This window comes from Melitaea cinxia, chromosome 13 (assembly GCF_905220565.1).
Source record: "Melitaea cinxia chromosome 13, ilMelCinx1.1, whole genome shotgun sequence".
Classification (NCBI taxonomy): domain Eukaryota; kingdom Metazoa; phylum Arthropoda; class Insecta; order Lepidoptera; family Nymphalidae; genus Melitaea; species Melitaea cinxia.
The window spans coordinates 15,156,507-15,181,932 of NC_059406.1; the positions used below are offsets into that span (position 1 = coordinate 15,156,507).

The 25,426-nt window shown below is 35.0% G+C and overlaps 1 protein-coding gene across 1 annotated transcript; it reads left to right on the plus strand.

The window, feature by feature from the left end:
- The first annotated feature begins 14,213 nt into the window (after window positions 1–14,213).
- Window positions 14,214–15,032, plus strand: LOC123658941 (alpha-(1,3)-fucosyltransferase C-like). The gene has a single exon (XM_045594232.1). The coding sequence runs from the start codon at window positions 14,214–14,216 to the stop codon at window positions 15,030–15,032; it is 819 nt and encodes a 272-aa protein (XP_045450188.1).
- The last annotated feature ends 10,394 nt before the right edge of the window (window positions 15,033–25,426 follow it).

Sequence of the window (25,426 nt, forward strand, 5' to 3'; positions counted from 1 at the left end):
CCACGGACCAAGGGTCTCGACACCGAACGGGATAAAATCATATTCGGAGCCTAGACCCCTGTATTTGTCTGCTTTTGTTTTTTCAGCCACTTCACAAGCCGCACCAGCTCTGTTGTTGGTTCCATGTAGATGGGAAGGGGCCAGCGTGTCTGAGCAGGTTGCATCCCATATCAGCACCCGGCCCATCTTCCATGGAATCAAATATATAGTTAATTATACGGTATTTGAAATATATTTCCTACATAAATTCAATAATTTTCCAAACACTTTTTTAACCGGAAAATGTTTAAATTTTAACAACTGCAAGATGCTTGATTTTCATATAGTAAATTTACGTCGCTCGTCGCCTTGAAAGTCTTGAGTGAAATTTCATAAGTGCGTCTTTTAAAACAATTTCTCTATAAGTAGAGTAGAGCGTGTACCTAAAGTATTTTCTAGGATACTGTTAGAGATACTTTGAAATAGAAGTCTTGATATTTATAATTGTGCTTGCTCGCAAACGAAAAAAAATCGATCTCAATTACATCGACAAGTAATACAACGTAGGTAGATGAAAAATTAGTCAAGTAAATACGTGTTAGCAAAGATTTCTCAACAAGAAGTCATTAAATTCAAAATTACTTGAAACTTTGTCGATTAGAAAGTCCACAAAAGGTCTGCCGTCAGGCTGCAGACCATCTTAATTCAATTATTAATAAAAAAGGTTTAGTGTTAACGCGAATGAAGTCGCGGGCAGAAAGGTAGGCATTAAAAATAATTAGCGTTACACATTAATATCGTCAAAGAAAATAATTACGAGTGAGACAAAATTTAAACAATTATAATATGAAATTTTAATATGAAATGTAAGAAAATATGAATTGTGTTGTCATTCAGGAGTTTGATTATTTTTAACCGACTTCAAAACAGGAGCAGGTTTCTCAATTCGACCGTATATATTATTTTATGTGTGTTCGCGGATAACTTCGTCGTTTATAAACCGATTTTGCCGATTCTGTTGATAGAAATGGGATATCCCAAGAGTTACCACCCATGATAAGGAAACAAGGATCTGATGATGGCATCCCAGAGAAATCGAGGATCTTCGAAAATCGTAGTGACGACTAGTGCGTTTGTTAATTGTTGTGACTTGTCGATGTAATTGAAGTCGTTTTTTTTTCGTTTGGTAGTAATTAATTATAATTTAATTCATTTATTTCTAACTTTTCTTAAGGACTAAACCAGTCGCGTGTCGGAGCTGATAATCCATTACTTTTTTATACCAGATGGTTATGAAATTACAGCTTTATTTCTTTATGTATAATGATAATAAATGAGTGATACTCAACGGCCCCGAGTAGGATTTTCTCCTGTGACAGGGTTCCGGAAACACACACAACACACAACAATAAATGCCCAGACCACAATAAACATCTATATGGCCAATAGCCAATACAAATGTTTGTCATGTGCGGGGATCGAACCCGCATGTTATGTTACGTATTAATGTTTACATGTATTAATGTTTGTGTTTCGCTTTAGCCTGTAATATCCCACTGTTGGGCATAGGCCTCTTTCCCCGTGTAGAAGAAGGATCAGAGCTTAATCCACCACGCTGCTCCAATGCGGGTTGGCGGATATATTCCCTACTATAAGTAACGATCGCTATCAGGTGTACATGATAACAACCGGGACCGACGGCTTAACGTGCTCTCCGAGGCACGGTGGGGAGACCCACAAGGACTGCACAAACACCCAGACCATGGCAAACACCTGTATGGCCAATACAAATGTATGTCATGTGCGGGGATCGAACCCGCAACCGCCAGCGCAACTGGCACAATCCATAGCTGTGACCGTTGCGCCAACGCGGCGTCAATGTTTGTGTTACGGATTTAAAAACTTACTAATAGATGATACTTAGTAATAGATGTTTGACTAGCCCGTTGGCGCAGTTTGTAGTGACCCTGCATTCTACTCCAGGGGTTGTTAGTTCGATTCCTACCCGAGTCTGGGTGTAGTATATTTATTTATATGTATTATTTATAAGTATGTTTATCGAAAAAAAGATATGTAGCTATACCAGTCGGCTGTTACCTATAACACAAGCATTAAGTTGCTTACTTTAGGAACAGACGACCGTGTGTGTATTGTGTAGATATTTATTTATTTATTTATAAAAAAAGATGTAGCAGGTGAGAATTCCCTCCTGTCGATAGCGATCTCGTTCACATAATTCTACATGCGCCTATTTTGCCTCAGGGCCTTTATTGCTAGTGGATATGCAAATGCGTCCAGCTTGTTTCATATTCATGTGGGCTCCAGATTGTATGGTTATTTGACATCAGTCAAAATGCTACGAGTATGTTGGTTGGTAAAACAGATATTGCTCCAGTGCGGTATATTTATATTTGTACGAATGTTTCTTTCTCGTTTGGATATCTATCCTTGTGGCCCTCCCCGCCGTGCCTCGGAGAGCACGTTAAGCTATCTGTCCTGGTAGTTATTATATACGCCTAATAGTTATAATTACTTATAGTCGAGGATATCCGCCAACCCACAGTGGAGCAGCGTGATGGATTAAGCTCCGACCCTTTTCCTACATGGGGAAAGAGGCCTGTTCCCAGCAGTGGGATATTACAGGCTGAAGCGTATGTAAGATGAACTGTACCGATACAAATAGCAGGCGTCAATTAGTTTTGATTTTAGAGTTTTATTCTTTTTATTATTATTTAATAGAACTTTTAAATTTTTATTATATATATGTATAATACAAGCATTAAGTTGCTTACTTTAGGAACAGACGACCGTGTGTGTATTGTGTAGATATTTATTTGCTTATTTATTTTGAAGGAGAAAACAACTTAAGTCAGTGTGGACACATTTTTTAATTACAACGTGAGCCCGCTTGAGTCACGTTATCAATATTTGCTTAACAGACAAAAGTTGTCTGTAAGAAATCGATATCACTGATAAGAACGCCTTTGCGCTTTATTAAGATTGAACGTTATAGTTTTCTTTGATGTGATTTTATTACGTGCAATAAAGTATTCTGTAAATAAGACGCATAATAAATTGCTATTTCTCTTCTTCACCATAGCAAAATCTATACTAATATTAAAAGAGGAAAGATTTGATTGTTTGTTTGCATTGAACCTCCGAAACTTCTGAACCAATTTGAAAAGTTCTTTCACTTTTAGTAAGCTACATTATCCGCAGGTGAAATAGGCTATATTATATTTAAAAAAGATCAGGGATCCTAACTAAAACTCCTACAATGTAACTCGAGATGTAAAAAAAAATACTATAAATATTCTTTACATCGCGTGCGCTGCAAAGAATATTGATGATAGAATAAAATAATGTACTACGACTTTGCAGAATACATCATCATTTACAAAAGGTGTCGAGACAACATATGTATAACTATTATAGTTATGCCTGAGTGTTCTTTTATTTAAAAAAAAAATTGAAATGCCGCCGTTAGAAAATACTCTTTATTTGTATCTTAGTTTCATCATTCATCATCATTTCAGCCTATCGCAGTCCAGTGCGAGACATAGGCTTCCATAAGTTCGTGCCAAAAATGGCGTGAACTCATGTGTTTTGCCCATAGTCAGACGCTGCTGCCTGCCTTCGGCCTGTGTATTTCAAAGCCGGCAGTTGAGTGGTTATTCCGCCATCGGTCGGCTTTTTAAGTTCCAAAGTGGTGGTGGAACTGTGTTATCCCTTAGTCACCTCTTACGACACCCGCGGGAAGAAAAGGGGTGGCTATATTGTTTGATGCCGTAACCACACAGCATGGATATACCAAACATGTAACATTTTTTACAATTTTTGTCTGTCTGTCTGTCTGTCTGTTTGTTCTAGTTAACCCCACCGCTACCCACGGGAAAAAGAGGTGGTGTCTATATTCTTTACTGCCGTAACCACACAGCAACATGTATAATGTTTACATGTAAATAAATTAAACAACAAACGCTTCGCACGTCGATTTGATTGAATATGGGATATTGAGATGGGATATATAACACAGTTCCACTACTATCTAGGAACTTAAAAAGTCAACCGACGGTGGGATAACCATTCAACTGCTGGCTTTGAAATACACAGGCCGAAGACGGGCAGCAGCGTCTTAGGTGCGACAAATCTTGCTATTAATCCTTATCAAAATAAATTACTCCATATACAAGACTGCTTCAATATCTTTATATAACGTTTCGAATGATTCAATTTGGATATTCGGTTCGAAATATATGTATCACGAGTTTAAAAATGTAAGTATTAGAAAAAAGTTGCTCGGTCGCCGCTCACCCTGCTCGGCTAGTCTTATGCGATTTAGGAGTCACTGGGGTACGGGCAGTTTCGTAATAATTTTATTTTTGTAGTAACCTGACGCGAACAGAAGGGTGTGTATTATAATTATTGATTTTGATTTTTTTTAAATACCCGTGCGAAGTCGGGGCGGGCTGCTAGTAAAAAATAAAGGTTAAAACACTTGAATCCAAAATGAATTAATTTTAATTTTGTAATATGATTTTTATGTGACAACTGTTCTAGTGTAGTGTGTGTAGTCAACTAAACATCGGTCGAGGGTTTGATTCTTGCTCCGAAGATAGATATTTGTAATTGTACAGATATTTGTATCTGGTCTTTCGGTTTTTCGGAGACAACGCAAAGCTTTGAGTGGCCATTGATATCATAGACTAGTGATAGCGATTATTTTCGTAGTATTTATTAAAAAAAAATCGTTAAAAAACGTTGGAGCAGCAGACATTTCGAAAACACAAATAATAGAAAAATATACATGCAGGCATTTATAGATTACGGTAACGGCTTACCATAACGTGGGTCGTTCGCTTGTTTGCGGACCTAGTTGCTTCGGCCTGTAATATCCCTCTGCTGGGCGTAGGCATCTTTCCCCATGTAGGAGAAGGATCAAAGCTTAATCCAACACGCTGTTCCAATGCGGATTGGCAGCCTAGTTAGTCAGACCTAGTTGTGTAAAAGAAAATCCGCAAGAGTGCAGCAGATCAGAGTGATGGCTTATGTTTCGATCATTCCCCTATGTGGAGAAAGAGGCCTTTGATCAGCAGTGGTATGTTACAGGATGATTAATTTATGTGTACCTAAATCTTTAAAACATACCTGTTTTATTCCAGATTTCTGCCACCAGGTAGCTACTTAAATGGCATGGAGCTGGGAGCGAAGGAGTTGGCTCGACAAATAAACTTAATAATTGAAAACAGAACATTGTATCACGACTTCTTCAGATGGAGAAACTATTACGTGTACAAAGAGACTTCTAGTAAAGAAGATATCTGTAAACTCTGTGAGATGTTGAATGATGAGGAAAAAGTGGCCCAGACGAGTGTTTGGCATGATTTTAGAACGTGGTGGAACGGAGTTCGCTATGATTATAATTGTGACTGACTGAGGACCTGTGATATATATGTATTTAAGTAAATAACTAAATAAACAATATGCTCAACATGCACACACGGTCGACATCTACGGTAAAATTTTCTAAGGTCTAATTTAAAAAAATAAAATAAAAAATTCTTTTAGGTTATTGACCAAGGTAGTTTTTTTTTGTTTTCTAATGTTTACGCGATTTTCACTCATTATAAAATCCGAAAAAGTTGTTTCTTTAGAAGGCACTATTTTTTGCGTGACGCAAATAGATTCATCTATATTAATTTTCAATTTTGGTGCCTATGTTTCTCTCTGAGAATTATCTGTTTGTGTTACCTGGTGGCAGCGTTGAATATTAAGTGCTTATAATTATGCCTTGCTAAGTATTGTTAGTTGTAATTTGACTAATGTAGTATTTTTAGTTGTAGATATTAATAATAATAACATTTTATTGTACACCAAGCAAAAATAAATAAGTAGCATTAATAATTAGTAGAAAAATGTACAAATGGCGGCCTCATTGCTAAAAAGCAATCTCTTCCAGCCAATTTTAGGGCAAAGGAGATGATATATTGAAGTTGTAAGTGTATCGAAAAAAAAAAAACAACTCAATAAATAGACATTTACATAATTAAAAACTTTAGGATATAAATAAGTTACAAATTATAAGCAATGTAATTTGTATAATACATTTAAAAGTACAAAAAAATAAGTCTTAGTACTTTTCAGTGTGTAATTTTGTTTAAGGAAATGCTTGTTTTTAACTTTTAATTTATTTTCTTTGACGAACGTAAGCACATTTCACATCTTCATGAGTTTTCTCATCGTATGTTAAGTAACTTTACCGACAGTCTACTAATAACATTTGAAATGTAACTCATGAATATGGAATAAAATAAAAAAGGCTTTTCATTATTTTATTTTGTTTTAACGTTCAAACATGTTACTGAAAATAACTACAATATGTCAAAACCTTTATTTATAAATGTTGCGGATCTGAATCATCCAGTTTATTTTGTTTTATTATGCCTAATAAAGGTAATAAAAAACTTTATGATATAACAAAATAATATAACATATGATAAGATTACTAAAATTATTAATAACGATATTTACCATGGATATTTATCATGTTTTTTTATTTTCATTTTGTGGAGCTCGATATTTCGCCATTAACTGCGAATAGGTAGATCTTGACGGCACTAGAAGTGTACCGGATAGTATACCGGACTATCTCCTTTCTAGTTTATATGTAATTGATAAGATATTACATATTTATTATTTTTATGCTTGGGGTTTCTCTCAAAGAAAGGATTAGAAACGAGACTATCCGCGAGAGAACGAAAGTAACCGACATAGCACACAGAATTAGCAAGTTGAAGTGACAGTGGGCTGGTCACCTGTGTCGCAGACTCGATGGTCGTTTGAGCAGACGTGTCATGGAGTGGAAACCGCGTCTTGGCAAACGTACTGTGGGATGCCCTGCGGCCCGCTGGACCGACGATTTTCGTAAGATTGCCGGTGTAGGCTGGACGACATTTGCGGATAACCGGGATGTCTGGCGTGAACTTGGGGAGGCCTATGTCCAGTAGTGCACTGTGATAGGGTGAAGTGATGATGATGATGATGAAGCGTAAAAATCTGATGATTTTGAAAACTGAGTTTTTGATTGACTGATATAGTAGTATGTGGAAAAAGCTGTATAGTCACATAAAAAACGTGTTGAAAATAATGGCAGAGAGGAACCTTTTTCCTCCTTTTATTTATATAATAGCCTTTTTTTTTAACACAAAATAGGGAAAATAATATTCAGAAATAAAAATGAATATATCACATTTTGTGGTTAAATTTATATTATTTTTTTTGGTGTTCGGTTCTTAAATTAACATTCAAACTTAAAATGACTCCTGGAAAGTTTGCTTAAAGTGACTAAACTCCTTTTGTCCTCTTGGCTCTTCGTTTAACAATGATAAAGGTTAAACAATCTTTTGACCGAAATTTTGATACTAAACTTTTTCTAAACAAACTTTGTGTTACTAAAGGCTCAACTCATTTACGATGAATCATTGTTATTTCGCTATTTCTTACATGTTTTATTTTTCTTTCTCCAAAACGTACAAAATAATTGATGGATCAATGGAAATAGTGTGAAATTTAAATAAAAAGAATAATATTGAACAATATATATACAATGATACAGCTTAATAACGAAGTCTATAAGATGCTGAATGATGGACAGCCTCACAGAACAACGTTCGGTATAGAAATTAGAACAATGAAGCTCGCTATGAATGCATTCCTAATTCGGTGTGGCGTGTATTGTATACCTTATTGTGATACCTATTAATTCAATTTCGCTCACGGTGTCAGTATAGGACGTGTTCTGAAACCCGACTAGAAAAAAGGTCAGGCTCAACCAGATCATGTATCTGGACCGGATCAGGCTACAATGAGGCATGCCGGATCCGGCAAGCTCTATCAGGACCAGGTCTGGTCCAGACAAGGATAGCCTGATGTAAAATATAATCAAGTATGGTAAGGCATACTGGATCAGGACCCGGTCCGGTCCAGATCAGGATAGCCTGATGTAAAATATAATCAAGTATGGTAAGGCATACTGGGTCAGGACCCGGTCCGGTCCAAATCAGGATAGCCTGAAAGAAATTACGCGAACTGAGCCTGAATCGCGCTATTAATGTTTTTAAGCGCACTTAGTATATATACAGTTATCAGGACAGTCTAGCAGGGAGTCCATTTTTACACAGTGGAACAGTCGTAAGTGATAGGATATAGTCAATTAGTAGTTAATTATTAGAAGTTAATAAATAAAATTTAATTATTAATAATAAATTATTAATAACAAAAATAATTAATATTTAAACTAAAAACATAAATAAATTATCAGGACAGTCTAGCAGGGAGTCCATTTTTACACAGTGGAACAGTCGTAAGTGATAGGATATAGTCAATTAGTAGTTAATTATTAGAAGTTAATAAATAAAATTTAATTATTAATAATAAATAATTAATAACAAAAATAATTAATATTTAAACTAAAAACATAAATAAATAATACACTGGAAAAAATAAACGGAAATAAATATCATAATAATTATGTTAAATAACATATTTATAATATCTTTTCGCTTTTTTTTTGTTAAGCAATTTTTTCAAGAATATATTCGTGGTTTTTAAGAGGACCGGAACGAACCGGCTGATCAGGATGAGATGAGATTTCCTGATCTGAACCCGATCAGGAAATCTCATCTCATCCTGATCAGGTCCAGACCAATCATCTGCGTTACATGCCTTATGTCCTGATCAGGCATGCCTGGTCCGGTCCTTCTAAGGAAGACGAAAAAATTTCTACTCGGGTACTAGTAATTTGAAAATTATATATTATATATATATAACACGAGTGACATACTAAATAGGCAGAAATGAGGTTTAACTGAGGATACAGCAGGAAATATCCTATTATAAAGATCACAGCTAAATAATACCGCTTTTAAGCAGTTGTTGTTCCTGTGGTGAGCAAGGTGACCAGAGCTCCTGTGAGCGATTGGGAGTAGGATCGGCAACGCGCTTGCGATGTGTCTGGTATTGCAGGAGTCTGTAAGCTACAGTAATCGCTTACCATCAGGCGCATTATTGCATTATGCATTTACGCACTAATGTCGCCATCCGTAGGCGACGGGAGTGTGAGACTCCCGGTGTGTGGTATAATGCCAGACTACCCACTAAAAACAAGCGGTTCCCTCATCGTTGTTGTGGGACGCCACGAGATCGCTAACGCGCGCAACCGTGACCCGTCCGAACTTGTATGTCGACCTAGTTGTAAAAAAAAGGTAATTTGTGAGTGCTGTTTTAAAATTAACAATCAAATCAAAAAATAGCAGATAATAATAATAATAATAACAATAAATAATCTTTATTGTACACCACAAAGAAACATTACAAAAAAAAAAAGTGATACATGCAAAGAAAGATGTAGAACAGATACATAAGAATTAAAAACGTCAGCAAATACAATCAAATGAGTAACCAAAACGAGTACGTATTTCAGGTTTAGTTTTGAAAGTTCTAAATAGAGAAATAATTTTATTTATTATTTATTTATTTATTACTTCTTGCATACATATAATCAAACACTTTTACGTAGTAAAAAAAGAAGAAAAAAAAAAGAAAAACAACAGAACAGAAATAAAATTAAACAAAAAGTAGTTACAATGACAGCATGCAAAGGCGGTCTTATTGCTTTAAGCAATCTCTTCCAGACAACCCCAGGTAAAAGGAGATTATTAGTAACAAAGTGCGGGATTGTGCAAAAGTAGATAAATATAAATAGAATTATAAATACATTTAAAAAAATACATACATACATACATACACATACATAAATACATACACACACATACATACATACATACATAAATACATACACATACAACATAAGTACACAAATGCATATCACAAAATAATATAAATATATAAAAAAAAAAAAAAAACATTTAAAGCGATAGGTAATGTTTGTATAAGCGATTCTTAAAAATTGATAACGAATCAGAATGACGAACATTTCCAGGTAGGCTATTCCATAGTTTCGCAGCCTTAATCGTAAAAGAGTTTCTGTACACTTGCGATTGCGAAACAAACATCTTCAGCCGATTGTCTTTACGTGATCGAAGGTTTAGGTCAGAATTTGAGCCAAGAAATAAAAAACGTTCTTTTAAATAAGAAGGAGATAAGGGATTATAAAGAATGGAGTAAAGAAGGGAAAGCATGTGGAGATTACGGCGCAGTCTGATTGGTAGCCACTTGAGTCTTGTTCGGTATTCGGATATGTGATCAAACTTACGCAATCCATATACGAAACGTATACAATGGTTTTGAAGTCGTTCAAGTTTGTTCAGCAATTCCTCTGAAAGATCGGGATAAGAGGAGTCTGCATAGTCTAAAAGCGGTAGAAGAAGTGAATGTGCTAATGATAATTTGGTCTTGACAGGAAGTAAACGCTTCCACCGTCGCAAACAGCCAATAGTCGCAAAAAATTTTCTGCTCATCTCATTCACCTGTGGAGCCCATGACATAGTACTGTCAATAATAATACCAAGATTCTTTACTGAGGTTCCCACAACTAAGCTAGTATTATTTATTTTAATTAAAGGCAGACTATTAATATTAATTTTCGCGATCTGTTTTGCGCCACCTAACAAAGCCACCTGGGATTTATTGGGGTTTAACGCTATCCCAAAAGACTCACTCCACGAACTAATTTTATTCAAGTCAGAATTCAAGTCTTCGATTGCCTTGTTGATATTGTTAGCAGGGGCAGAAGTATAAACTTGCAAATCGTCAGCATATAGATGATAAGGCGAGGAAAGAGATTTGGTGACAGTGTTAATAAAGATGGAAAAAAGGAGAGGAGAAAGAACACCACCTTGTGGCACACCAGCAGTAAGTGAACAATAAGATGAAAGGCGGTCATTACTGCGAACACACTGTTCACGACCACGCAAATAACTGTCGAACCATTGGATGGCATCAGATGAAATATTAATGGACTTTAGGACGGCTAGAAGGATGTCAAAATCAACCGCATTAAAAGCGTTGCTGAAGTCTAGCAACGCTATGACTGTAATGCGCTTATTGTCCATATTAAGTCTTACGTCATCGGTTACCTTAACTAGAGCTGTTACTGTACTATGGCCAGACCGGAAGCCAGACTGAAAAGGACTAAGTATATCATTTTTAATTAGAAATAGATGAAGTTGATGATACACTATACGTTCAAGGACTTTAGAGAGAAAAGGGAGAATAGAAATCGGTCTGAAGTGAGAAAACGAAGTTGGATTTTTAATCTTAGGGATAGGGATTATTTGAGCTTTACGCCAAGAACTAGGAAACTTATGACAGGTTAAAGAGCAATTAAAGATGTGAGATAGGATAGGAGCTATATGGTCAAGTAGTAAAATAATCATTTTTCGATTTATTCCATCGTAGCCAGCTGCATCCGATTTGACAGACAAAATGTGTTTTTTGACGTCATCTGAAGTAACTGGTTCTAACTGAAAAGAGGAAGGGATAGTAACAGGAATAGATTTGAGGTAATTAATAGTATTCTGTTTGATATCAAGATCCATGTGCGGAACGGAAGCGAAGTGCTTATTAAGCGCATCTATATCGACGCTAGAGGGGACACTCTCTCGTTGACGACCGATACCTAGTGTGTTGAGAAATCGCCACACCTTAGTAGAATTACTGTTACGTATTGTTTCATTAATGTACGTACGTTGAGCATCTCTACAAGCAGTACTGCAACGGTTGCGTAATAATTTATATTTACAGAGATTTTCTTCAGTCGGTCTTATTTTGTATTTATATTTGGCAGCATTCCGCCTCACCATCAATGACCTGAGATCGTTCGTCAACCATGGTGCTGGAAGATGCTTTAGTTTTGTTGGACGAAGAGGGGCGTGCTTGTCGAACAGTTCGTATATTATTGAGTTAAAAATTTCTATTTTGCCGTCAATATTTGACTCGTCGTTAATGGTATCCCATGCGATGTTATTTAAGTCGCTCGTAAAATGATCAATATCAATATTTTTAAAACACCGACGCATAGTTATCGTTGGTCGTAATTTAGGTGGTCGTACTTTATATGACAGAAAGAGAAGGTCGTGGTAGGAGAACGCATCAGCAGAAAATTGACCGTGTGTATCAACATGCTCCACAGAGGAAGTTATCATTAGGTCTAGTTGCGATGGGGTGCAGTTAGGGAAAAAATGAGTTGCGTTAGTGGGAAGTATGTTAAGATTAGAACTGTTAACTATACTAATAAGACGTTTAGCGCGTTGATCATTTTTTAATAAACATGTATTAAAATCTCCCATAATTATACTGTGATCCATAACCGGAACATACTCCTCAATAAGACTCTCGAACGCCTGAAAGTAATCTATATGGAGAGAGGGACTATAGAAAACGCCTAGAAGTACCCTCAAGCGCCCGAAAATAACCTCCACAAGAATATGCTCCAAAGATTCTGAGTATTGTGACGGGGATTTACTTAAAATAGTGAAAGATATATGGTCTCGCAAATAAATCGCCACACCACCACCACCCCTACCAGTACGGTCATTACGAATTAAGTGAAAGTTAGGTAAACAGAAAGACTTTGAAGGTAAGCAAGGTTTTAAAAAAGTTTCAGAGACTAGGACAGCGTGAATGTTATTATTGTTAAAAGAGGAGAGGAGGTCAGGAAAATGAGAAGGAACACTTTGTGCATTGATGTGAACAACATTGAAATTTTTAGGATAGGCAGAGAAGGCAGAATCAAGGAGAAAACTGAGAGGAATAGTTGAGCTATGGAAACTATCTCCAGAAGATGATGAAGCAGAAAAGAATACATTTTCATCATTAGAAAAGCTACAATTGAGATCACTTAAACTCATATTGTAAAATATTTTTGTAAAAAAGAAAAAATAAAACGCTATACAGTAAATTAATATAATAATATGTGTAACCAGATATATATAAATAAAATAAGTATGTAATAATAAAATAAATATGTAATAATAAAATATATATACAGCAAATAATTAACGGTGTTCATTTATACACCTACCAGCTGTGTAAAAGAGATTGCAACACTTAACACATACATAAAAAAGAATACAAATTAAAGTAAAAAAAAAAAAAATCAACAAATTCTGTGGATCCGCATAACTATAACAATGACTACAGATACAAACAACTATAACAATGACTATAGATACAAGCGTGAAGCAAACGAATATGAAATGTATATAAAGAAAAGAGAGGGTAAAATAAAATAAAAAATTAACATATAATTGAAGGTAATATAAAAAAGTATCAAAATGTACCTATTTCTTGGCGGTTTTCTTGGATCTGAGCGTCATACCTGTCTTGATAGTGGAACTCGAGCTGTGAGAGGTGTTGAGAGCTGTGATGACTGAAACCGAGGTGGTAGATGATGCAAGAGAATTGATGTCGCTTTAATATATAATAATTAGTCAAAACATTCAGCATTTTGAACTTATATCGTGTACATTTATTCGATCGCTTAAAAATTACTGAAATTATTTTTTTATTATAGATCATAACATCACATCACAATAGATGATTTTCAGTCGTAAAAAGATAACTTTGTTAATGTTATTATACCTTACACCCCTTTTCTCAGAAAAGCTTGGAGGTATCAAGCTGAAATTTATATCAAATACTCTGGTCTACTGTCCTTTGGAGCCGTGAATAAATCCAACATCTAACCCAACGCAATCAAAATATTACAGCCTTAGTATATGTTGCAAATTTCGATACTGGCAATGGAGTCAAAACCTACAGGGTACTTCCCGTGAACTCAGAGTCTTGGAATTTGATATGAAAAAGCGTCTTAAAGCACAGATAAAAGAAAAATTGCGCAAAGCATAAATTTTTAATTACATCATATAATAAAAATATTTTTAATAATTTCGTTTGTGCGGAAACCTCGGTGCGCGAGTCCGACTCACAAATGGCCGGTTTTTTTCAAGTTCCTATCACTGTCAGTACGCTGTTACCGGACGTAAGAGATATTGATAATAATTGATAACATATAGATAACGGATTGGTGCTTAACGACTCTAATACGATATGTACGAGTATATTATTGTTAGAATTAGTTTAAAATTAGGTTGTAATAAAAAAAGATGTCTCAAAAAAACCAATATTGCACTTCTACTAAGTTGCGTGTAAATATTATTTTTATATTAATCGTTGTTTTGATAATGTGGTTACTATTTACATATAATACGAGAATGTATACAACGCCGGTTGAGTTGGAAGAGATACCGAATAAATCAGTGGTAGAAAAAAAATACATATTGCAATGGACCAGAAGACTCACCGCACCCTTTGACTTCATGGGAATAGGGAGTTCTGCGTTTGAGATGAACAACTGCAAATTTAGAAACTGCTTCGTCACAGACAACAGATTTTACTTCTCGAACCTGTCACAATTTGACGCGATCGCCTTTAACGGACGTGATGTGGCGAAACTTAATCCAACCACACTACCGATTGGTAGAACATCGAAACAAAAATTCGTTTTCGGTGCGATGGAGTCGTCAGATAATTACCCAGTGTGTGGTGAGCACTACGATGGATTTTTCAATTGGACGTGGACTTACAAAGTGGACTCGGACTTTCGTTGGGGCTATATAACAGCTTATGATCTGAACGGCATAGCGGTCGCTCCTGCAATCGACGTTAAGTGGGAGACAGAAATGAATCCTATCAGTGAAGAGTTGAAAGTGAAGTTGTCGAGTAAAACGAAAGCCGCGGCGTGGTTCGTGTCGCACTGCAACACTAAAAGCGAAAGAGAACTCTTCGTGGAAAAAGTTCAGAAAGAGTTACATCAGTTCAGACTGACGGTCGATGTTTACGGTAGTTGTGGCACGCTTAGTTGTCCTAGGTCACATGCGGATGCTTGTTTCAAAAAGGTTGAAAGTGATTATTATTTTTATTTCTCTTTCGAGAATTCTTTTGCTGAGGATTACGTGACTGAGAAGCTGACAACTGCTCTGCTAAATTATGCCGTTCCAGTCGTTTACGGCACCGCTAACTATTCCAGGTAACGTTTAATATTTTTATAATATGTGTAATATTTGTTAATAATTTTAAAATAATGTATATACTTAAAATTAGATGAAAAATTTATTATTATAATACAAAGGTACCAGTGAATTAAGGATTACCAAATTAAAAATAATATGTGGTGCAAAACTAGCACTGTAGCAACCGCGGGGCATAACTAGTCTTATAACCGGGAGAATAGTTGAATAGTTGAAGCCACTTTAGGCTAGTATGTAATTTCAAACCAAGAGTGAAATACTATATATGTACTTAGTCGTTATCGGTATTTATGACAACATTCGATGGGTTTATACGATTTCTGGTAAGGAGTAAGAGAAGGAGGTTGCTGAATCAATAGTTACTCAGGTTCATATCGTAGTTCTTGCCCTTTTTTTAACCGACTTCCAAAAAAGGAGGAGGTTCTCAATTCGACTGTATTTTTTTTTTTATGTATGCTACATCAGAATTTTTGACCGCGTAGACCGATTTCGACAAATTTTGTTTTAATCGAAAGGTGGTGTGTGCCAATTGGTCCCATTTTAATTTATTTGAGATCTAACAACTACTTTTCGAGTTATATCTAATAATGCGTTTTTCCTTGACGCTTTTTTCGTCGACCTACGTTGTATTATACCGCATAACTTTCTACCGGATGTATCGATTTTGATAATTCTTTTTTTTGTTGGAAAGAAGATATCTCTAGTTTAGTACTATGATAAGGAAACCAAGATCTGATGATGGGATCCCAGAGAAATCGAGGGAAACTCTTGAAAATCCGCAATAACTTTTTATTGGGTGTACCGATTTTGATAATTATTTTTTTGTTGGAAAGAAGATATCCCTAGTTTAGTACCATGATAAGGAAACCAGGATCTAATGATGGAATCCCAGAGAAATCGAGGGAAACTCTTGAAAATCCGCAATAACTTTTTACTGGGTGTACGTATGATAAATATCAGCTTTCGATCAAATTAAAAATCATCAAAATCGAGACACGTAGTAAAAAGTTATGCGGTATAATACAACGTAGGTCGACGAAAAAATAGTCAAGTAAAACATATTATTAGATGTAACTCGAAAAGTAGTTGTTAGATCTTAAATAACCACCGAGTCCACCCAGTTAAAAGTTCTGAAGTAACATGCATAAAAAAAATACAGTCGAATTGAGAACCTCCTCCTTTTTTGGAAGTCGGTTAAAAAGTAAATATAGATGTTGGACTCCTCAAAAAGAAATAGTAATACTGTTAATCTACACTCCAGCCGCTCAGAGAATGCGTTCCCGACACCTGTCAATTCGTCATGACTAGTGATGTACAATAAATAACATTAATAATATTTAGTAACGTTATTTATTGTATTCATTATGCATATTTATTCAATTTAATTTATTTGTTGTTATTTTTATAGGAATTATATTTCAGTAATATATCCAATGAATATTCACAATGTAAATTAATTTTTAATAGATCAATTAATTGAATTGAATCGTAATTTCTGAATGTAACGGAGGAAAAAAAATGCTTTATTTATTGAAAAAGTTTATTTAGCTATCAGATTCGTATTTTCTTTGCGAAAATACGATCACATATACAATTTTCGTAAAAAGCTCAAGTGGTTGCCAATCCGTTTTCACCGGAATACTACAATGCTGTCGCTGCTTTACTCCGTACTTAAAAATCCTCGGGCCCCAGAGTATCTAAGAGAAAAGTTCATGATACGTAAATCTGACATGGCACTGCGTTCGAATGAAGTAACTACGCTGCAAATACTTATTCATCATACTGCATTCTACAATTGTTCCTTTACAGTGCAGTCAATAATTCTGTGGAATGCCTTGCCAAATAGTATTAGGGAGGCTAAAACTCTTACTACTTTTAAAAAGTTAATTAAAGATATTTACTTGCATTGTTAGAGCTGAACTCTGCTAGAAAATTTAGCTATCTGTTAATGTGCTGTAAACAATTATTCAATTTTATATTTATGATAAACCATTACCTATTTACATAATGTAATATGTATACATTTATTTGTGTATTTATTATTACGATAAAACATAATGTAATGGGTATGTATTTATTTGTGTATTTATTTATTAATTAATTTATTTATTATTTATTTATATTATTATTATATAATTAGATAGTAGGATTCACTTTTTTTTAGTCTTTTTGATGACCCTACTCTGTTTTGTTTTAAAATCTCCTCTACCCCAAGGTTGTCTGGAAGAAATCGGTTACCTAGCGATAAGACCGCCTTTGTGCATATTATTATTTTGTAAGTTTTTATTTCTTTAAGATACCTATGTACTTTAAAATTTATGCACAATAAAGTTTATTTCTTCTTTCTTCTTATTATGAAATACATAGTTTTAAGCCTTAAACAATGAAAACTATGTCAAACAATTTTTAAACTTCCAATTCGCTTTAGGAGACGCCGTCATCTTCACTAACGTGTATAATAAAATTAGTTTAATTTAATTTATTCGTATACTGGTATCGCAGTCAAAGTCATCAATAGAATCTTTTTACTTTTTTCAACCACCTTCATCCAGTCATTTCTTGTGACTTTTTCGCATGCTTCTTTTAAAAGCATCTTCATCTTTTTCAAAATCAAAGTAGAAAGTAATTTTAATTTAAACGCTTTTTTAAATTCATCTGACTGATATTATGACACTAATTTTCTTAAGTTTTGTTGGGCGTACCTTTATTGTATTATTACTTTTATTAAATACTAAGTTCATTATTATATTATAAAATTATAACGTTTTATTTAATACTAGCTTCTGCGTGCGACTTCGTCCGCGTGGAACAGTTGCGCGCGCAATACTTGATCATTCTTTTGCCGCGACATTTATTTTAAAACTGCGATATCTCCTGAGATACTCATTGAAATCGAATTATGTAAAAGGCTATTTTGTTTTAAATTAAATACTTGTGATGAATAACGTATTTATTTAGATAAGGATTAATATCATGTTTATAAAAACATCTTCGCAAAATATGCATTATTTTAGAACAAACTTGGTTAGCATAAAAAAGGTTATAGTGAGCCAACCTTAAAATATAGTTATATGCTGTCGCCGACTTTTTTTTAGAATTTTTAAAGAAGATCATATTCTGTCATACATGATTTTTGCGAAACTTTAACTGTTTTCACAGCACACGCAGCGGAAGCTCTCAAAAAGAAAAATAAACCCTCGATTTTGAAACATTCTTCATTGGTGCTCCGCTCCTATTGGTTTTAGCGTGATGATATATAGCCTATAACCTTCCTCGATATGGGCTATCTAACACTAAAAGAATTTTTCAAACCGGACCAGTAGTTTCTGAGATTAGCGCGTTCAAACAAACAAACAAACAAACAAACTCTTCAGCTTTATTATATTAGTATAGATTATACAGCCATATTATATAAAGATTACAAAATTTTTCGATTACAATTGCCTCGTTATTTTGTCACATCACTGTCACAAAAACAAACAGTTGACATAACCTTGGAACAGCGTCGTTTTACGTGGTTTGACTTTTAAAAGCTATTGTTTATTATATTTGTTAATTAAGTAATTGTAATAATTTTAGCCCAAAATTAATACATTTATTGTGAGTTGGCATAATTATTCGAATTTTAATGCTATAACTCGTTAATAAGGTAAATATAAGATTTTTAAAATTTTGCCGTAAATTGTACGCCAGTTCAAAGCTATATCGTCTAATCGAACACAATCTGTCAGCAACGCATTATTTGAGCGGCCAGACTATAGTAACCTATTTGCTTACATTGTATGTGTATACGTGTGTGGGTCTAAGTTTCGGTGTGTGTGAGTGTGCGTGTGCGTGAGTATTTGTTTGTGTGAGTGAGTGATGCGTACTGATCGCTTATGCTTGTGTGAACATTCCATGTCAGCCATCAGTGCAACTGAACATAATAATTGTAGGTCGTTGGGTCAATCATTGAATTAATTTTTCAATTTTATTATTTATTATACCATTAGACATAGTTTTATCATAATTACGTCCAACAACAATCCTGTAATCTTCAATTAACAATCATGCTTTGTAAGTGTCTAACACTTGTATGTCGACCTAGTTGTATAAAAAAGATAATTTTTAATTTAAACAAAATCAGTGATGTTTTAAAATTAACAATCAAATTTAAAAATATAACAGCTAATACAACAGATACATAAGAATTAAAAACGTCGGTAATACAACCAAATGAGTGATGAACCAATGAGAAATAATTTTAGTCAAAAACATTCAGCATTTCGACATAATAATTGTATATCGTTGGGTTTATCATTGAATTAATTCTTCAGTTTTATCATTTATTACATCATTATTCACAGTTTCGTTATAGTTTTATCATAATTACGTCCAACAACAATTCTGTAACCTTCAATTAACAATTATGCTTTGTAAGGGGTATATGTCAAGCAAAGTGTTAATTCTATTATAGAGATGGTTACCCAGATAAGAACACACTGGAAAACATAGCAATTTTGCATCTGAAAGGTCATTAATGTACATGAGGAATAATGTAGGACCAAAGACACTGCCCTGTGGAACACCAACAATTACAAGCAAGTCCTCACTAATCCAGTCGCCAATTTTTACAACTTGCGAGCAATTTGAAAGGTAACTAGTAAAGAGACTAAGTGAAACACCACGCAGATACACTGTCTATTTTCCTGTGAATTGGATTTGAGTCGTTCCTGTATTCTTTCGAGATGCGTGACATACACGATGGATCATTTTTTTTCGAAGTGTTGAGTGCTGTTGGCCCTAGCGGCCTTTACAGCGTTACCGGTGAGAGGGGCAGGGTACTAAAGACATCGGCCGCGAAGGAAGAAGGGGAGCCCTCTGGGAGGGCTCGGGGGAAAACGCATGCCCTAAGGGTGGCTTCTAGCAAGATCGCACCTCGGCTTAGAGCGTCGTCAGAGTGGAGGAGGCGCTATGCGGAGCGCTGAGACGGCTTACGGACGGTCCGCTACGCGCCTAGGCGCGTGCGAGCCGTCAGAACGCGGGGACCTCGCCCTCGCTGGCGGGGGCGGTGTGTGTGTCCTTTGTGTGGTGGTGTATATGGCGTTAAGCGCCGTGATCCTATCGTCGATGGATCACGATAAATGCCAAATATTTATATCATTTGCAGGTTTTTGACGTGATAAAGTTTTACAAATGGTTGAATGCCGGCTGCACGCATGAAAGTGTCACGTTCCGCCTGAGTCTGAGCGTGCAAGCATTAGAGAGGCACGATCGGCCCAAGCGTTGGCTTCTGACACATTTATCTCTCATTTTCATAAATATTTCTTTATAAAGTTATCTAAAAAAAAAAAGGTATAGAAGCGCTTTTATATCTATACCCTTCATTTTGCTTATCAGAAATATGGAGTGTAGAAGAAAGGAGCAGCGATCTTATATGAGGACTATTATTATTCTACAAATGTTAAATTGTAGTTAAAAATTCGACCAAAATGGCACAAATCACAAAAAGTATAATATGAAGTGAGTAAAAAGAGAGAACGTGAAGTATGCCGAGCTCGAAAAACTTTAAGGGCCCGGCCCCATGTCTACGGCGCCGTGCCGCAGCACAGTGCTGTGGACGGTGCGCCGCGCGCAACTTGACATTTTCATAGTTTGTGTACAAAACAAAATAACAAGAACCGAGTGCTTAGATATTTAACAAAATAATTTTCAGCCCTTTACATACCTAAATTCAAATTTCATCAAGCCGTTGTCACAGAATTTAAATAATATTCCAAAATACTACAATATTACAAATACTTTTGGCAGGAGGAAGCTTTTCAATTCGACCGTATACATTTTTTTATGTGTGTTCGCGGATGAATCCTTTTATGAACCGATTTTGTTGATTATTTTTTAGTTAAAAAGGAGATATCACTATGGTGGTAGGAAACCACCACATATCGTGATATGGATACCAGGATCTGCTGAGGAAATGTAAATATTTTCCAAGTTTGATTTGCAGGATCTGCCGTAACTACTTACACCATAATCGATAACCGAGTATAGCGATAAAAAGTCAAGGTCAGTGATATAAAAAAATAACAGCGTTTTAGCTCGAACTTTTTATAAATCATAAAAAGTTAAAATAGTGTCTTACTTAAACCGACCCAGAGAGAGGCATTACTTCATTTTAATTTTAACAATAAACGATTCAACGGGGAAATGCTGCCAGCATTCTTGGCACAATTCCACGCGGACTTGATTTGTACCAAAATTATCAGTAAATATTTAGTTTTTAAGTTGTGAATTGTAAATATGTATAATGTTTAATGAACAGCAAATTAAAAAAGACCGTATGTCTTTATCTGTGGTAACATTTGCTTTAAATCTCATTGAAAATACTTTTAGTGTTTCATGCATATTATTTATTATAATTATTATAAGTTTTAATTGGAACGAAGTTCCTTACGGCAGGCTTGACATTTGGCTGGGCGACCGAACTGAAAAAAATATGATACTAAAACCGTAAAAAAAATATATAACGGAAGTGACGTAATATCAGTCACACGAATGTATAATATGACGTTTGTAAAACTAAAATATTACTAGTAAACTTTTTTTTAATTATGTAATTATATACTGTCGAAAGAAATAAATAAAGACACGTTTTTTTATTTCACTTAATAGTTTGAATTATTATTATTATAATTATTTTGTTTGATTTATTTTATTTTACGGTATTTGTTATTTTTTAAAATGCCTACTAAATTTCCTAAATACTTTTATGTACCTAATTAAAAACCAATCAACAAAATTAAAAAAATAAAGAACTCGAAAATATATATATATAAATCAACATTTTTTTTCCTAATTGCGTTGCTTCTATACTATCCGAAGGAACTTGGTTCATACCTGGTGTCTCATGACAGCACATAATTTTTCAGTATTTTAAGTTTTTATATATTTTTATGTATTCAGTTTATTGTCACAACACAGAGTAACCGCAAATACTGAAAAGTACTTTCGGAAATCTAATTTGAAACGCGCATGCAGGCTGCGGCCTGCTAATGTTGCTAGTCTTATATCGTTCAGTTTATCAATAAACTATTTGTAGATAAAAATTACAGGAAAATACAAAAAACAATTATCAGATCATGTTATATGTATTTCCTAGTATAAAAACATCATAAAGAAACTAAAACTTAACTATGTTTATAAACTGTTCATCAATTGCACTATTCATAATTATTCATAGTTCATAAATCAATTGCGCTAGGATCACTAGTCCGTTCGCGGGGGCGCTCCGCGTGCCCCTCTTCTCCCTGTGACGATGTGGGAGCGCTCTCGGTGCCCGGTAGCGCTCTACAATCGGAGGCGGCCTGCCCTGCACTCGCAGGCAGGCCCAACGTCCGGAGCGTCATGACGAATACTTATACTTATAAGGGGTCCCATGGCGCCCCACTAGGACGACGAGGGCACCGCTGGTTTGTACTGAGTAGTCCGGCATGGCACTTCCCGCCGGGAGTCTCAGACTTCCGTCGCCTTCGGGTGACGGGGGTGCGTAAATGCATTTTCCAGCGTAATAAAAAAGGATCACGAGTCCGTTGAATCCTTTGGAGCTGGGTAACTTTCGTCAGTACCGGGTTCGGAACTGCGGCGCGGTGTTTGTTCCACGTCCCGTTCAATTTGACTTGAAGTACTATCATTAATCCTAAGGCGCTCTCTCAATCTCGCAACTTCCTCTTGCAGTTCGGTTAGTTTGTCATAAACTGATATCTTGTCTAATACTATTGTTTTTATAATGTTTAAGATATGGTCAGACATATAATTTAATATGTTATTTGACGATGTTATTGTATCCACCAGTTCTTCAATATGAGCTGACAATAATTCAGGCAATGGCTCGGTTTGTGAAGTTACATCGAACTTCAAGTTAAATATGTCATTTACGATTCGTACACGTTCAGGTGACGTCGGGTCTGAACGCTTAAATCTTTTATTACATCTGCATGAAGTATCCTGCTGACTTTGATCAGAGTCAGAATCCATCTGAAAAATACAAAACAAGTTAAATTAAAACGTTATTTTTTACATGCTTTGTATGAACATACAGAGTAAAAATAAAATAATAATAAAAAAATAAAAAAACAAAAAACCCGCCTGCGTGAAGAACAACTAATAGAAAATCAACTGAAAATGCCGGAACAAGCTAAAAATTCAATAATTAAATAAATCTAGCGAAATAAATCGAAACAACATCAAACATTATGTACTTGTACACTTAAAAATATTAATGTGGTAGTCTTCGAAATTTTATGTAACATCGTACATAACGTGCAGTCGGAGGCATGAAATTGAAGGATAAGTCAAATCATTCTCTCTTTGTGTGTCTCATGTTTTTAGTTAGACAGATGACGTAATCGGTTCAATTTATTCAAAGAGTTTACATCATGTGGTTGATTAAGTAATTTTTTACCGACGAAAAAAAAAAAACAGAGCAGGTTCTAAAGTCACCACGTATATATTTTTTTATGTTTGACTATGCATAACTTTTTACAGAGTAGTCCGAATTTGGTAATTCTTTTTTTATTTTTATTGGAAAGGCTACATCCCGAAATTGATCGTCGCCTAGGAGGCGAAGAATAAGCGCGGCTCGCACCTTGCTGGACATAGGCATGGGAAAGAGCAGTCCACATTTTTTAAATTTTCTTATTGTATTTTTTGTTGATAATCATGATAAACCTTTTTGAAATCCTTGAATTAAGCCCTTAAATTTCATACCCCATGGGCTTTATCCAGCCACCATATTTGATTTTTAACGTCACCTATCTAAGAACACTTGAGCTATGAAGACAAATCTAACGATACTTCAATTATGTACATCCGTTCAGTGGTTCTGGAGATATGAGGTAATAAAGAATATTACATACATACATACAAGATGACGCCGCGTTGGCACAACGGTTACAGTATTGACCATACAGGTGTTTGCCGTGGTCTAAGTGTTTGTGCAGTCCTTGTGGGTCTCCCCACCGTGCCTCGGAGGGCACGTTAAGTCGTCGGTCCCGGTTGATATCATGTACACCTGATAGCGATCGTTACTCATAGTAGGGAATATATCCGCCAACCCGCATTGGAGCAGCGTGGTGGATTAAGCTCTGATCCTTCTCCTACATGGGGAAAGAGGCCTATGCCCAGTAGTGGGATAATACAGGCTGAAGCGACATACAAGATACAATGCTTACAAGATACGCACGAAAAAAATAACCCTTCCTGGGCAGTCGGATAAAAAGAGTCGAAATATTTTAGATTAAATATAGAAAACTTTCTTTAAATTCATATTGGATAATGTTTAAATACACTTTTGTTAGCGCAGATACCACACAGACCTTAGTGGCTTTTAACCGACTCCACTGTATATATATTTTTATTTTTTATTTTATTTTTATTTGGGAAACATACAATTTTATATTACATTATTATATTATGACTAATTACAATAACTGAAATCAATAAAGTTTCCACTATTAACTAATACATACAACAGCACTATACATTGCGTGAAACATAGGTTTTTTTTTAAATAAACAAAAAAAATGGATTAAAAAAAATAAAATTTAGTGTAAACGAAACGAAAAATCTTTTAAGTAGGCATATATTTAAGCATTTGCTTAACGTCCCGCTTGTATCTTCCTATTTTGCAATTAAAAATATCAGTTTCTTGTAGGTGTTTGTTATAGAACTTTGTAGAACGACATATAAAATTGTTGCCAGTGTACTTTTTTTTGTAAAACGGGACGTGAAACAAATGTCTATGACGAGAATTCGTTCGGGAGTAACTCAGGTTTATATTACTTAATAAAAAAGGTGAATCAACATAATTATTGAGAATTTTGTACAAAAACATCTGATCCCTTTCAATTCGTCTATGTTCTGGACATGTAAAATTGGGAATGGACTTAAACCGGAACTTATAATGTTTTAAATAAAGTTTAAAAACTCTGTCCAATTCGTTGATCTGAACTTTGTACTGCGGATTCCACACAACAGAACCATACTCAAGTAGAGGTCTGATATATGAATCGAAGAGGTGTGAAAGTGTTGAGCTGTATTTAAAATCCCTACTTACTCTTAAAACAAAACCAAGCATACGTTGGGCTTTGGGGATTATATAATTCAGATGCTCATTAAACGTAAGTCTATTGTCTAATAAAATACCAAGGTCTTTTACTTCCGTGACACGCGTTAGTGCTATATTATCTAAGTTATAATCGAACTTAAGGTATTTTGGGCTTCTAGAGAACGTTATTACATTACATTTTTTTATGTTTACATTCAAAAAATTGTTTCTACAGTATACTATAAACTTATCAAGATCGCTTTGGAGTAGCTCACAGTCAGACCATGTATTGATTTTTTTAAAAAATTTCATA

Excerpts from the sequence above, each read along its gene's own strand:
- LOC123658941 (XM_045594232.1), top strand. The coding sequence starts at position 14,214 with ATGTATACAACGCCGGTTGAGTTGGAAGAGATACCGAATAAATCAGTG.